This window comes from Peromyscus leucopus, chromosome 4 (genome assembly GCF_004664715.2).
Source record: "Peromyscus leucopus breed LL Stock chromosome 4, UCI_PerLeu_2.1, whole genome shotgun sequence".
Classification (NCBI taxonomy): Eukaryota; Metazoa; Chordata; class Mammalia; order Rodentia; family Cricetidae; genus Peromyscus; species Peromyscus leucopus.
This window is the reverse complement of record NC_051066.1, coordinates 29,739,720-29,755,935: the sequence shown is the minus strand read 5'-3', so window position 1 is coordinate 29,755,935 and position 16,216 is coordinate 29,739,720. Positions and strand designations below refer to the sequence as shown.

Genomic DNA, 16,216 nt, shown 5'->3' with positions numbered 1-16,216 from the left:
ATGTAAGCCACCCCAGTTAAGTGTTTTCCTTTGTAAGAGTTGCCGTGGTCATGGTGTCTCTTCACAGCAATAGAAACCCTAACTAAAAAACTGATTTTAATTTCTGAAACAACCCTAAGCTAACAAGCTAGTACTTATAACTCACACATGTAATCACAGCATTAGAAGGCTAAGGAAGGAAGACTGCCATGAGTCTAGGCCAACCTAGGCTACTCTGAGTTCTAGGGAAAGCTGCTAGAAAGTCACCATCTCAAAACAAAAAACACAGAACCTTAAATAATTCCTAAAACATTAGCCAGACGAATAGACTCAGAAAGAACCCCTGCTACCATTCAAGGTGAGATTCTTAGAAGTATAACCTATTTTCCTTCCAGGAGAGTGTTAGCTTAAAAAGCTGCAGACTTTTGTAAAAATCTCCTGTGGAGTTTTTTCATTCCTCGAGTGACTTAAAATCAACCTAAAGAATACTCAAAAAAAAAAAAAAAAATTGAACTTATGCATCAAAGCAAACAAAATATACCAAAACAACAAAAACACAAAAGTGAACTTGTGTTCTTCATCTTACTAATAATACTTGAAACTTATAAAATGTAAAAACTCTTCTACTCTTAATAGATTCCAAACTTAAGAGAAGGCTAAATGTTGCGGAGGCACTACGCCTTGACTCTATACATATAACCTATTGAAAGCAATCACAGGTCAGGTGTCATAAGCAAACCTTAGGGCAGCTTTGGGAAGCCAGGACATAAAGCTGGCTTGGCTACATACAGATAAGTTTGTTTCCAGAGGACAACAAGAAAACAAAGACCATTTTTCATTGTTCCCTATCTGGTACACTTCAATGTAAGTATTCAAACGATTAAAATATTGGGAGGATGGGGCAGAAAGTCGTAGGTGGAAGGCCAGCATAGGCTACACAGGAGATACTGACACAAACCAAAAATGAGGAAAAAGGACCCAGTGTTATCAGCACTACTATAGGATAAGGAGCTGTTACACTATGAAAAATGGAAACAAATACACAGATCAATCCCAAACTGCATTTAAAAAAAGTTTCAAAAAGTGTTATTTTTATTTAAACTCATACCTGGGGGATGGGGAGGGGACTAGCATGGTGGCAAAAGCCTGTAACCTCCTAGCACTGAGGGAGCAGAGGCAGGAAGACTGCCAGGCAGAAGAAGTCCAGCCTGATCTCTAAGCATGCTTTCTAAGTATTAGTCCAGACCCCGGTGAGGGGACATAGCAGACGTGCCATACCTGATGAATCCTATCAGTCAGTGGAATGACTATAATACTCCACATTCTCCAGAGATGCTCCTTGTTTGCCAACTGCTTTGCATTCTGATTAATCACACTTAGTACAGAATCACTAAAAGCCAATGGTGAAGTTGGACCAGAAAGCACACATCCTACAAGTGTTTCTAGATTGAGAAAAAACCTAAAAAATAGGAATGGATCAGAATGAGTATTTCATCCAGAAAGACATTATGCATTAGCAAAATTCTAAACTTAACAGCTGAACACAAGAAATGATGAATTTCTATTTTATTATCTACACCCCTAGCCTCGAACACCACTCCCAGCCTCTTATCTCAAGTCTGTAGGTGCTGGAGTAGTTATGTACCAAAACCACCCCCTCCCCCAAATACTGAATTATAGCAAAAACTGGAGAGCGAAACTCTACAATTAAAACACCTGTTTTTCCAGGGTCTGGGTTACAGTTCCCAGGCCCCACACTGTCACCATCCATGTCTCCACACATCCAAGGGATTTGATACCCTCTTCTGGCCTCCACAGCACTAAGGCATGAACATGGTGCAGACATACCTGCAGGCAAAATACTCGCAAACATAAAATCTTAAAAAAAAAAAAAAAAATGTGGCACAAGACCTGTTGGCAAACCCCAATGTTAGGGAATCTGATACAAAAAAAAAATCTAGAATGAGATGGGCCTGGCTACAAAGTCACATCACAATACACAAAATGACCAACTGAGCTTGGTGGCTTAGATAGACAGAACTGCCATAAGACTGAGGCCAATCTGGGCTGTATAGACACAGGATATTGAAATAGGAAAAACTTTTTAATTTTAAAACCAAATTTGTGAAATACCGGAAGAATAAAAAGAATCTCATCTTTCATGAAAAAGGAAAGCAGGAAAAATAAGGCATGGGACTGACTGGATTATTGGCACACACTTTAATGCAAGCAGAGGTAAGCAGATCTGAATTCAAGGAAGCCTGCTCTACACAACCAGGCTAGACAGGGCTAAATAAAACACCAAAAATCAAACAAACAAAGAGGCCATGGTGATACACTTCTAGAAATTAGCAAGTGGAGAGTAGAAATCAATTCAAGTCATTCTCTTGACACAGCAATTCCATGCCATCCTGAGACTCATGAGACCATGCCAGGACTTAAGAACAAGGTACAAACTTACTTTTCATCTGCTACACCACATTCTAAAAGATTGTTGTTGAAAATTAACTGGATTAAGAACAAAGCTGGAGTTCCCTGAAGAGAAAAGAAAACAAAGTCACAATTCCAAGTAAAGAGAACAGTTTTTGTTTTCTACAGTCATTAACATGATTTATTTTAGCATGAAAACTAACTTTTAACATTATTTAGGGTATAACAGCAGCAAGTTTATTTGAAAACTACCCGCAGTGCCAGGCACAGGTGCACACACTTTTAATCATAACAGCCATAGGCTGAAGTAGAAGGATCTTGAGTTCAAGGCCAGTGTGGGATACCTAATGAGACCCTGTCTTCAAAACAAAACAAGCCAGGTTTGACAACAGCACTTAGGAGGGAGGCAAGAATCTTACGAATTTGAGATTTAGAAGCAAGCCCGGCCAGGTGGTGGTGGCGCACACCTTTAATCCTAGCACTTGGGAGGCAGAGGCAGGCGGTTCTCTGTGAGTTTGAGGCCAGCCTGGTCTTCAGAGTGAGTTCCAGGACAGGCTCCAAAGCTACACAGAGAAAGCCTGTCTCAAAAAACAAACAAAACAAAACAAAAAAAAAAAAAAAAAAAAAGCAGCAGCAAGCCTGGTTTATAGAGTGGAGTCAACTAGGGCTACAAAAAGACATGGTCTAAAGTTTTTCTTTTGAAAATAATGCTAAAGAGATGGCTCAGTGGTTAAGAGTTGTGTTCTGCTCTTACAACGGACCAGGCTTCAGTTCTCAGTACCCATATCAGGTGGATTACAACCATCTGTAACTCTAGCTTCAGAATACACTACCTTCTCCTAGCCTCTCAAAGTACTGCACACACACACATCCACACAAAGACATAATTAAATATAAAATGAACAGTAAATACAAATGTTCAAAAAAAAAAAACATCTCTATGCTCTGATCATAGTTCTTCCGTGAGAAATCAAAGATAGTGAGGTATCAGATAACAAACACACAAATACCTAGACTTGCTGGACTCACAATATCTGTTTCACACAACAAAGTATATTTCACATTATTAAGATAATATTACTAAGCTTTCAAATATTTTAGCAGTAGCCAGCAATATTACTCCATACAAACCAACAGAGAATGTTCTTTCTTGAATCCAGTATTCAATCCAGGGAAGATCATCTACTGGCACAGCACCATCTTTAATTTTTCAGAGTAATCTATTGTTTTGCATACAAGTTTTTTTAACCTAATCAACCAAATCCAATTAAATGTCATTTTTTAAGAAATCTAAAGGAATTTCTATTTTTTAACAACCTTTATCATATCACTGCACTACATTTAAGATACTTGCATTAAGAATATCCATATTAGCAACCTGATATGCTGGTGAACCTAATACTTTCTGAGGAAGTCCTTTAACAGTAATTTCCATGAGGACCTAAGAAAGAAAGATTTTACAGTAGTTAGCCATCAAAACCTGTTACTCAGTAAAAATTTTGTTTCTCTATGTTTCTGACAATTTTAAGTAACCGTCACTCATGATTCATTACAGTATATTCATTGACTTGTGTGTATTTATATATTATATATATTATACACATTATTTCAAAAGTTCAGAGAGAAAAAAATGAAGACCTTCTACCTTGTTACAAGTTTTTGCATTACTATAAAAAAAAGCCAGTATATGAACAAATATCCATAATTTAACTGGTTTCCTTCACAGTATTTTTCTTTATTCTGTTAAAAGAAACTGCAACAACATACATACTAAACAGACCTAGAAGCAAATATTTCAACAGCTTGCTACCTACAAGTAGCAAGCTCTTATTACAAATCCAGAGATGCTTGAGTCTCCTAAACTGTTCTGCAAGTCTTCCTGTGCTTGTATTAATATGAACTACAAAGTATTAAGTGTCATAACAGTTACCTTAGTAGAAACATGTTTTTAGCAAGATTTGGAAATACACTAAAGCTAGCAGTATTAATTTGTGCCTTGTCCAGAGTGCTTTGCAAGCATAAACACATTTAACTATTTAAACTACTAACTATACTCTTTACAAATACAAGTTCATAACTGATAGGCCAAGAAAGCAAGGCAATTAATTACCCAAATTCCCTTAGTTGGACAAAGAATTAACCTAATCTGCTCTAGAGCACTTGATACCATCTATTATGCTATATCAGGCACAGTGTATTTAAGGACATTATTTATTCCATTAATATAAAAATTATATACAACTTACTTTTTCCATTTGTACTATTTAGGTTTAAAGCATAATTAAAAGCAAAGTGACAATGTGCTACTGTTACCAAGCACTGTGAACACTAAAATTTGTTCAGTTCAAGTTGCATGTCCTTTATTCCATTTTTGGTATGAAGCTGATCCCTTTAACCACACTGTAGATGTTTGTAGCTGCTGCTACAGCTATTTACTATACAGGTTTCAAATGAAATTTGAAAGGCACTTACAATACAGCTAAATTACTAGTCAATATTTGGTTAATATTATAAAGGTCTGGGCGGGCGTTGGTGGCACACGCCTTTAATCCCAGCACTCGGGAGGCAGAGCCAGGCGGATCTCTGTGAGTTCGAGGCCAGCCTGGGCTACCAAGTAAGCTCCAGGAAAGGCGCAAAGCTACACAGAGAAACCCTGTCTCGAAAAAACCAATATATATATATATATATATATTATAAAGGTCTATGCCAAAAATTATCTGACCAAGTGTCAATATAAACAATTTCAAAATTAGACTTTGAGGCAATTTATCAAAATATTTACCAGTGTTTTTGATACAGGAAATACTTCTGACTTCACTATGTTTTCCAAAGATTTTAGTAGGAGGGTCAAAACTTCAGAACCTGATCTTTCTTTCTTATTTCCTATCAAAGAGTAAAAGGAAGGGTATAATTCCAAACATGTTTTTTTAGATGAGCATATCTACTAAGAGTTATGAAAATTTTATTTAACTAAACATTTGTTACATAACTTCTTTGTTTAAAGAATAACTCAGAAACATATTTAATACAAATAAGGCTGACACTGGCTTCAATAACCACTACACTGTGTGCTATGAAGGTCATTCAGCAATGGAATAGTGCTTACCTGATTCAGTAACTGACTTCACCAAGCTAATGAGCTCCTTCCAGATAGCACTGACGACTGCATCTGTCAAGGACACAAGAATTTTTAAGACAGGGTTCAGTTCCTAGTACCCCATCTCTAACTCCAGTTCCAAGGAATCTGATGTCCTCTTATAACCTCCTTGAGCACCAGGCATACTCGTAGTACACATACATACATACATACATACGGGCAAAATACTCATACATATAAAGTAACTAAGAAAACAACAAAGCCTTTCTGCCTTTCCTTATACTAATAGCAAACTGAGCACTAATTTGACTGCTATTTCCTTATATTTATAAAACCACCACTTCAATCTTTCTTTAGAGAAATTAAACCTTTTTAATTTAATTTAAAAGCAATGAGCCTGCCTTATAATAAAAAATAAATGTTTTCACTTTGATCTGTATTGTCTATGTTGAATACCCATCACTTTTGCAAAAGACCAAGAATCTTTCTCCAAAGAATGCAAATTCCCCCAGTCTAGATTCCATGGTCACACTCACACCCATACACGTAATACCCTTTTATTTACTAAAAAGGAAAAAGGAAACAAGTAAAATGTCTCAGCAGGCACTGGCTGGCAATCTGGCAATCTGAGTTTGATCCCAAGACCCCATAGTGGAAGGAAAGAACTTCCAAAGTTGTCCTCCATCCTCCACACACGAGCATTTTCCAAACAACTAAGAAGCTTTTGTATTTTATCTACTTCTTTGTTGATGACAGGCTCTATGTTGGAAATTGGGTCAGCCTTAAATGAACGAGGCTTATCTCAGCTTCCGCAGTGCTCAGATTGTTTTTGCTACCATCTCATGTCTGTTTTGAAGGAAGATCTCGTTCTGCCGTCCGGGTGGCCTCCTGAACTTTTGGCAATCCTCTTGCCTTACAACCTCTCATACAGGGATTATAAAGGCAAACCACTACACCTGCCTTTACATTTCTTGTACTCATTTCTCTTAGGCCATGAACATAAATTTAAGTGCAGATACTGAAGCCACAGAGCCTAGGCTTGAGTCGGAGATCTACTAGTCACTATATGATTTTATGCAGTATTTATGTCTTAGTACAATCCAACTAGTTTCTTTTCTGACGTAGCCTTGGTGTCTGGAACATACCACATAGACAATGCAAGCATCAAATTATCAGAGACTGGCCTGCCTCTGCCTGCCCAATGCTACCAGCAAACTTTTTGGTACACAATCTGGTCAATGAGTTAACACCAAATTATTATTTGCTTTTCATTTTATGAGACAGGATTTCTCTGTGTAGCCGTGGCTGCCCTGGAACTAGCTCTGTAGCCCAGGTTGGCCGTGAACTCAGACATCCACTTGCCTCTGCCTCCTGAGTGCAGGGATCAAAGTTGTGCGCTGCCGCCGCCGCCGCCGCCGTCACCACCACCACCACCACCACCACCACCACCACCACCACCACCACCACCACCACCACCACCACCACCCCAGAAGTATTTGCTTTCTCATCATCCTTTAAAGGGCTGGTGCAATGGCTCAATGGGTAAAGGTGCCTGCTTTCAGCCCTGGTAGCCTAAATTCCCAGGACACACAAGGTGAAGAACTTGAGTCCCAAAAAGTTGCATTCTGACATCCCTATGTCCTGTGGCACATGTATGGCCACACACATGCACACACACAAATGACGTCACGGACTTTTGAATTTAAAACATTTCCTAAACTTACCTGAAGCATCTCTTCCAACTGCAACAAAGCTATCATGAACAGCAGTGATAAGTATATTCGCATGCTTGGAGAAGAAGGAAGGGCTGCTGATTAGTGAGTGCTCCAATGGCTCTGTAGGGGAGAACAAGACAAGCAGGCCAAAAGATTTATGGAGCATATCTCTACCAAAAAAAATTTATCTAAATGTTTTCTTAAAAGATTTAAACACATTCACACACAAGTTTATCACTATTATTGAGCTGCTGTGAAACAGAGGCCTCTCCATCACCCAACAGTTTAAGTTTTGGATTGTTTCAAACACATGAAATTATTTCAAAAACAAATACCTAAGCTCAATACAAGCTTGTGTTGCTTAGCAAAATTCAAGACTTCTGGACCCAATAAAAAGTGAAGCATCATTTCCAGTCCCAAAAGCTGAATGGAAGGGATTGAAGCCATTCCACCTATATTTGAACTCTGGTTCATGCGTGGAGTTGCAGGATAAGAAGCACCTTTAAAAGAGAAAGACCAAATTATTCAAGTTATGGTTCCTATCAATACAATATACCTTTAAAAACAGGATATAAATTTCTCAGAGATTAATACATACCCTGAAATATCCAAGCCTTTCTGTAACTTGAATAAAAAAATCTAAAACGCTAAAAAAGGCTAACAAAGTAGTGACAAATAATTGCTTTCCAATGCTGTTACATATTTTAAGTATCTTTTAAGACTCATCTTCCATGTAAGTTTGTGCTACTTTCCTAGTCATTCTGTGTTGTTTATTGGCAATCAATTCATGCAGCATGAAAGGAGCTGGGATTGGTGGTACACAGTTGCAATCACAGCATCTGGAGGACTTGTGTCAGTTCAAAGCCAGCCTGGTCAACACAGTGGGTTCCAGGCTAGCCAGAAGTACATAGTGAGAGCACATCTCAAAAAATAGAATTCAAGTTAGTCTAGGCTGCATAGTGAAACACTGTCTCAAACAACAGGAAAAACAAACCAGGAAAAAAAAAAAAACTGTCTGGGCTATACACATAGTGAGACCTACCAACAAAGCAAAATAATTCAATTAAATGTTATCAGTAACAAAGGTAATAGAAGTATGGCCTCTAATCCCAATATTTGAAAAGCAGAGGCAAAAGGATCAGCAAGACCTGAGACAGGGCTAGGTTATGAGATCCTGTCTCTAAAAAAAAGTAAAAATAAAAAGGACTTTCTGTTTAAAGAACCTAGTCTGCAGAGGAAAGTACGGCCACTCCTTCAAAGATGTTTCAAAAGAAAAGGAAATCTTTTTCTCTCACCTTTATGTCCAGGAGTCAGTGGACTTAAGCCAGGAGAAGTAGACCCTCGAGATGAACTGCCTTGAGGTGAAGCAATACTATCAACACTTATTGTACTCTGAATCAGAGGCACACAAACCTAATAGGTAAGGCAAAACAACAATAATGTAATTGTCAAGTTTGTAAACATTTTACAATTCGTGTTTTTTTGAGACAGGGTTTCTCTGTGTAGCCCTGGGTATTCTGGATCTCACTCTGTAGAGCAGGCTATCCTTGAACTCAGAGAAAGATCCACCCGCCTCTGCCTCCCATGTGCTGGAATCAAAGGTGTGTGCCGCTGCAGCCACCACTACCCAGCAAGATAAGTATTTCTTAAAGAAGCAATCTTCATTCTTCTGACACAGAGGTAGATTGGGCCAATTAAAAACTTAAGATCTGCTAAGTATTAAACATAAAGCTTTTTAATTCTAAATGTGAGCAGTCTCATGGAAGAGGTAACAAAATAAAATTGCCATGTAAAATTCTATATACACTGTAATTTAAAATAAACGAATTTCATGGTTAAACTTGGATCCCATTCCCTAATAGATGTCTAAATATCCTAAGACCTTGGGTTAGAGACAGCTCAGAAGTTAAAAGCATTTTTTGCTCTTGTAGATCTGGGTTCAGTTCCCAGAACTCACATGGAGCTTACAACCATCTAGTTCCAGGGGATCTAATGCCCTCTTCTGACCTCCATGGGCACCAGGTAAGAAAATGGTACACAGCACTTGGGAGGCAGAGCCATGCGGATCTCTGTTGAGTTTGAGGCCAGCCTGGTCTACAGAGCGAGATCCAGGACAGGTACCAAAACTACACAGAGGACCCTGTCTCAACTCCCCCCCAAACAAACAAACAAACAAACAAAAAACCAAAGAAAACTGAAATGCAAGACAAGTTTTCTTTTCTCTTCTTCAGACAGGGTTTCTCTGTGTAGTTCTGGAAGCCTGTCCTAGAACTCACTCTGTAGACCAGACTGGCCTCAAACACACATGGGATTAAAGGTGTGCGCCACCACTGCCCGGCTTTTTTCTTTTCCTTTGGTTTTGTTTTGTTGGAGACAGGGTTTCTCTGAGTAGCTCTAGCTGTCCTAGAACTCACTCTGTAGACAGGCTGGTCTCGAATGCACAGAGATCCACCTGCCTCTGTCTCCCAAGGGTTAGAATGTCTCTCAAATGCTAGGATTAAAGGCTTGCGCCAACCAAGCTTTGCACAGGGCCAGTTTTCTATACTTGTATTTGCCTGGGGTATTATCTGTTTCAGTTAGTTCTAAATTCCATACAAAATTGCATACATTAAATAAATTGGCAAATAAATTGAGTTAGTGGTGGTAGTGTTACAAGTTTTTTTCTCCAGACAAGGTCTCCTGCAGCCCAGGCTGTCCTTGAACTCAACATATAGCCAAGATGACTGAACTTTAATTCTTTTGCCTCTACTTCTCCAGTGCTGGAGATACAGACATGCACCAGCACACTCCATTTTTGTGGTCCAGAAGTTTGACCCTAGGGCACCAAGCATGCTGAGCAAGCACCCTGTCAATTTACCTACATCCCCAACCTTTGTTTTAAGCTTTTTAATTCTTTGTTGTTGACTATTAAACCCATGGTGAGCAAAGCCTCTGTGAAAAGTCACGTTAGAAAATATCAAGACAGCTAAAGCTCACTTCTAAAATCATCCACTACCAGTCTCATCTATGTTCTTCAGTAAATAAGTTGTACAACTAAATTAGACTCTTAGGATCTTATAATGGCAGGATTTGGAAAATATATTTGTTTAATGCTGATTTTCAATAAGTCATATCAAACTTAGGAAGCTTCTATCTAAAACTCAGGAACTAAGGCTGGTGATAAAGCTCAGTGATAGAGCTTCTCTAGTATATTCACAGTTCAACCCAGGACTGCCAAAAGTACTGGGCTGGGAAAGTAGCTCAACTTGCATGTATAAAGCCCTGAGTTTGATCCCTGGTGCTAAAGCTGTACACACACCCATAATCCCAACACTTAAGGCAGGAGGATCAGAAGGCTAGTCATGGCTACAAATCAAGTTCTAGCCTTGAACTTTGAAACTCAGTCCCAAAAAATCAAATAAAAACAGCATGGTGGCTCATGGCTACATAACATCCATATATCCATGTAACTCAAGAGGATGAAGACAAACATGGACTCAAGACCAACCTGGTTTATAGTGTGAGAACATGTCTTTAAAAATGAAAGGGTACCACTGGGGAAAGGCTCAAGTACAAACACATCTTCCAAGAAAGCAATTCCTGCTTTACCACTGTTTACTTAGAATGTAAGAAATACACTACAGATCTACAAGTAAAATTTATCTTTTAATGTTTTAATTATAAACCAACAATGGGGGACTGGAGAGATGGCACAGTGATTAAGAGCACTGGCTGTTCTTCCAGAGGTTCTGAGTTCAATTCCCAGCAACCACATGGTGGCTCACAACCATCTGTAATGAGATCTGGCACCCTCTTCTGGCCTGCCAGCAGAACACTGTATAGGGGTAATAAATAAATAAAAAAAAAAAAAAAAAAAAAACAACGATGGAATTGCCACACAAAAGGCTTAGACCAAATTAAATGTTTCGTGTCACTTATAACTAGTGATTGCTTATAACTATGTCATCTAGAAAAAGGAGGGAAATTTTTTTCTTTGGAATTTGTATTTCTACTAACCTTGGGGTATAGCACTTGCTATTTCACGAATGTTGATTAGCTGACTGATAAACACTAAGAAAGTTAATCTTATAAATAAAGAAGTGCTGGGGAGATGGCTCAGCTTTTAAGAGCACTTGCTGTTCTTCCAGAGGACCTGGGTCAGATGCCCAGTGCCCACATAGTACCTCACAACTATCTGTAGATCTAACACCCTTTTCTGGCCATCTCTGGCACCAGGCATGAAAGAAGTGCAGATATACATGCAGGCAAAACATCTATACATAAAAGAAACATTTTAAAGGGTGTCGGAGAGATGGTTAGGCAATTAACAGTATTGGATTGGTTGCTCTAACAGAGGACCAGGATTTGATTCCCAGCATCCATAGTGCTCACATAACCCCAGTTCTCAGGGATCTGAAGCCTCTTCTGGCATCAAGGGTACAAACATACTACACACAGGCAAAACACCCATACATATAAAAAATGAGATAATTTTTTAAATTTTTTTTAAAATAAAAAGTATCTACACTGATATGCTGGCATTTGCTGATTACCATTTTAGGCCATTGGAGAATACAAGAAACATACTCAAGTTTTTATAAAGGATAAAAGACTTAAAATACTGGTAAATAACAATAAAACAAAACACCTCTGAGATTAGAATAGTAAGAACTTAAGGACACGTGCCAGCAGCACTCAGGAAACAGAGGCAGGTATATCTGAGTTTGAGGTCAGTTTGATCTATGTAAGGAATCCTAGCCCAGCTAGACCCTATCACAAACAAAAACTACAACAAAAAGACACACATGGATTTTTTAAGTTAATAATTATGTTACCTGTTCAAAATTGCCAGGGAGCTGAGGTCCAAGTCTCATCAGTAAATACCACCAGACTTCTAGTTTTGTTAATGCTAATGTTTCTGTTCTCACATGGATGGAACTCAAAGGCTGCATTAACAACTTGAGTCTTTTTGCACTACAAAGTATATCTTAAAAAAAAATGAATAGAAGTAAAAGATTACTGTAACAAAAGAAGTCAGAATAAACTTCTCAATTGGACAAACTCTAATACAGCTGGACCAAAAACAAAATAGACATTTTAGTATAAGATACAGTGTAACATAACAGGGTTACTACTCCCACCAGGAATGCCAACCTGTGGCAATATCTACAATATTTCAGGTTGCTAAAACTGAAGAGATGATACTGGCATTTAGTGGACTGAAGCCAAGGATATAATTTCCTAAAAGAAATGGAGGTAAAGAACCATAGTGGCTCACGCATACAATCCCAGGCCCGCAGGAGGCCAGGGCAAGAGGATCAGGAGGTACAGGCCAATGTGAACGTAATTTTACATTACTACAACAACAAAGATTATTTTAAAAATCAACTAGTAACTTACATCAAGCACCATTACCACTAGTGCCATCAAATTTTCAGAAAGCTACACCCTACTTTAGGATCAGCTCTACCCTACTTTAATGACTAATAGAATTCAACATACAAATGAAACCCAATTTTGTTGGGTTGGTTCTTGTTTGTTTGCTAATTCTTAAGGTTTCTTTCATTTTTACATGTATATGTATGTTTTTGTAGTATATGTCACATGTACACAGGTGTCCTTGGAGGTCAGAAGAGGGTGTCAAACCCCCGGGAGCTGGAATTATCCAGGTAGCTGTAAACCTCCCAAGATGAGGGTCCTGTGGAAGAGCAACAGCAAGCACTCTTAACTACTAACCCATCTCTCTCCAGTCTCTGAAACTCAATTCTTTGAACAATATTTTTACTAGATGTGTACATGACCTGGGTATAGAAAATTATGACAGTCTTTGCTCACATATATCTTATCACAAACACTTCAGAAGGATTTGAAATATCAGTAAAAACAGTTTAAGTGAATCTCCTGTTAGTATTTCTTACAACTACTTTATCATTTAATTCAATTACCACTTCTTTGTTTTTATTTTTTTTTAATTTTTAATTACCACTTCTTAAGGTCTAGACATGCAACAAAAATTATAAACATATATTATCAATCAAATCTAGGATTAAACTATCATCTAGCTAAGGTATGTTATTTGTTTGGAGACAGATTTTTTTACTATGTAGTCTTGGCTAGCCTAGAACTCACTATGTAGATCAGACTGACCTCAAATTTTTATAGCGATCCACCTGATTCTACCTCCTGAGAATTAGGATTAGAGGGGTATGCCACCACACCTATCCTGTTACATATTTATACTGATGTTTTGGGGTACTTTTCTCATATATACATGACAAATACTCCACTGAGCATTATAATAAGGTGAAGACAAGACTAAAGAATCCAGTTTGGAGCACAGTTCTAAAACTATGAGGTGAAAAACTAAGTTATTGATATCTTCATTCCATGGCTATCATTTGTCTTGCCATCTGTTGTCTATATTGCTCCTGGTAAATCAGATTTTCTAAAATAGTCATAAAGTCAGACCTACTATAGTGATTTCAAAAAGACAACACACATGATGTTTTACTCAGGCTAAAAAGCCACAAATAAGTTTTCATTTTGTGGGGCGGTGGTGGTGCACGCCTTTAATCCCAGCACTCGGGAGGCAGAGCCAGGCGGATCTCTGTGAGTTCGAGGCCAGCCTGGGCTACCAAGTGAGCTCCAGGAAAGGCGCAAAGCTACACAGAGAAACCCTGTCTCGAAAAACAAAAAAAATAAATAAATAAATAAATAAATAAGTTTTCATTTTGTTCAACTTCTGAAAATAACTTAGGCTAAATCATTTATTAGTAATTTCAATGTCTCTCAAAGTCTATTTACATATTTATTGCTATCCCCTTAAGGTAAAGTTAATAAGAACATTTCAGTATAAAGCCCAAAGAATCAGAAAAGGCTTCATCACTTAATCTTTACCTAACAGTAAATGAATTCATACAAAATTAAAAATTTGATTAGTTTCAGCCTCATCTACATTCTTAGAATGCCCCCCCCCCTCAAAAAAAGGCCAGCAAGGTGTCTTAGGCTTGCTGTATAAGTCGGCTTGCTAATGTTGAGTTTAATTCCCAGAACTCATGCAATAATGACAAAAGATGGATTCCACTAAGTAGTCCTCTATCCTCACCATGGCCCAAATGCCCTGCCTTTGTCACACACAGACATGCATGCACACACAATATTACATCTACTAAGAAAATAAACTAAAAGCCTTAAAACGAATGAATGAATAAATGGGGGAAAGAATTTAAAGCTATTTACATACCTGGGTTTAAAGCAAAATTATCTATTAAGCTCTTCCAAGCAATGAAAGCTATCTTTTTAATCATGGGCGTTCCACTACGGAAGCCCAGTTCTTCTAGCTGTAGCAAAGAATTGATGAAACTCCCACTTCGGTGCAAGGTCTAAGAAAAGAGAAAACTCATCAAAAAATAATTCATTTAATCACTTAATATATGTTCTTGGGAATTAATAATCAGTAAACAAAAGCCACATTGCAAACATAAAACCTGTAACCTGAGTACTGGGATGTTTCAAGCAATTGAAAACAAGCTGAGGGTATGGGGAAACAGCTAACTTGTTCAATCAAGTGCTTGCTGTGCACTGACAGGACCCAAGTTCAATCCAGCCCGAGCCCAGGTTCAAAAGCTAGGCAGCTGGATGTGGTTGCACGTAGGAGGCAGAGGCAGAGGCAGGCAAATCTGCTTTCAACGTCAGTCTGACCTAGAGCTTTAGTCTAGCCAGGACATTACATAGTAAGAGTAAGAGCAAAAGGGCCAGTGAGTCGGCTCAGCAGTACATGTGGCTGCCATGTAAGAAGCCTGAAAACCTGAGTTTGATCCCCAGTGGCAGCAAAGAAAAACTCCACAAAGTTGCCCTGACCTCTAAGCACACGTCTGGGAATGCATGTGCACACAACACACACATATGTTGTTTTAAGGGTAGGCATGATGCCAAACACTTAGAACCCCAGTGCTAGCAAGGCAGAAAGGACTGCCTACTCTGTGAATTTACATGAATGTGAGACTCCTGCCTCAAAGACAGAAGCTGGGCAGATAGTGGCAGATACTTTTAATCCAAATAGAGAGGCAGGTACATCTGGCAACCTGAGTTTGCTGGGAGCCCATATAGTGGATGGAGTCAACAACTCCAAGTAGTCCTGATGGGTGTCATTTCTCACACATAATCATTCACATAAATAAATGTAATAAACAAACAAGGTGGATGGTACCTAATGAGTAACACCTGAAGTTGACTTCTGACCTCCACAGGATGTACACGTTAATGTGTATCAGCACACATGAGCATGCACACTCACACATAAGCTGGACACAATGGTTCATATCTATAATCACAGAACTTGGTAGGCTGATACAGGAGGATTACTGCAAATTTCAGGCCCGGGCTTGAGCTATGTGGTGAGTGGTGAGCTCCAGAGCAGCTTGAGTGTGGGGCACTCTTTAAAAATTCTGACATTCAAATAATGAAAATAACACCTACTTCATTATCTTTGGCACTTACCTTCCCAAGAAGTTTGACAAACAAAGGCCATAATTTTAATACATAAGTCTCATTTTTATTCATAAATAGCTTTTGGAGTTCTGAGATTAATTTCTGTAAACAAAAGTAAAAATTTATCAAATACTATAAAAGGTAAAAAAAAAATCCACTATCCAAGTCTAAAAAATTTTCAAACATTAATTTTTTGAGCCAAATAACCTTTTCTATAGTGAAAGCATACATCCTCCAGAACCCAGAGGGTCCCTGAACTGGCCTTCCCCTGTCTTTAGATCGAAGACTACCGTAATTGTCATCATAGAACCTTCATCCAGTACCTGATGGAAGCAGATGCAGAGATCCACAGCTAAGCACTGGATGGGGTCAAAGAGAATAGGAGGGATTATATGAGCAAAGGCGTCAAGACCATGATGGGGAATTCCACAGAGACAGATGACCAGAGCTAGTAGGAGCTCACTGACTCTGGACTGACAGCTGGGGAGCCTGAATGGGACCAAACTTCGAATTTGGGTGACAGTTG

At 38.6% G+C, this 16,216-nt stretch overlaps 1 protein-coding gene across 5 annotated transcripts in view; it reads right to left on the bottom strand.

Annotated features, from left to right (window-relative positions):
• Rif1 (replication timing regulatory factor 1) overlaps nt 1-16,216 on the bottom strand; it is a 61,611-nt gene that overhangs the window by 30,187 nt on the left and 15,208 nt on the right. For 4 of the 5 annotated variants that reach the window (XM_028877982.2, XM_028878266.2, XM_037204760.1 and 1 more), the window contains exons 8-18: nt 15,700-15,792; nt 14,444-14,582; nt 12,036-12,187; nt 8,517-8,634; nt 7,557-7,721; nt 7,231-7,341; nt 5,516-5,578; nt 5,192-5,292; nt 3,764-3,850; nt 2,441-2,514; nt 1,258-1,438 (exon numbers count right to left, since the gene is read on the bottom strand). In XM_028877982.2, the coding sequence (XP_028733815.1) occupies nt 1,258-1,438; nt 2,441-2,514; nt 3,764-3,850; nt 5,192-5,292; nt 5,516-5,578; nt 7,231-7,341; nt 7,557-7,721; nt 8,517-8,634; nt 12,036-12,187; nt 14,444-14,582; nt 15,700-15,792 (1,284 nt within the window). The remainder of the gene's footprint in view (nt 1-1,257; nt 1,439-2,440; nt 2,515-3,763; nt 3,851-5,191; nt 5,293-5,515; nt 5,579-7,230; nt 7,342-7,556; nt 7,722-8,516; nt 8,635-12,035; nt 12,188-14,443; nt 14,583-15,699; nt 15,793-16,216) is intronic. The other variant, XM_028878184.2, reaches the window with a different exon arrangement.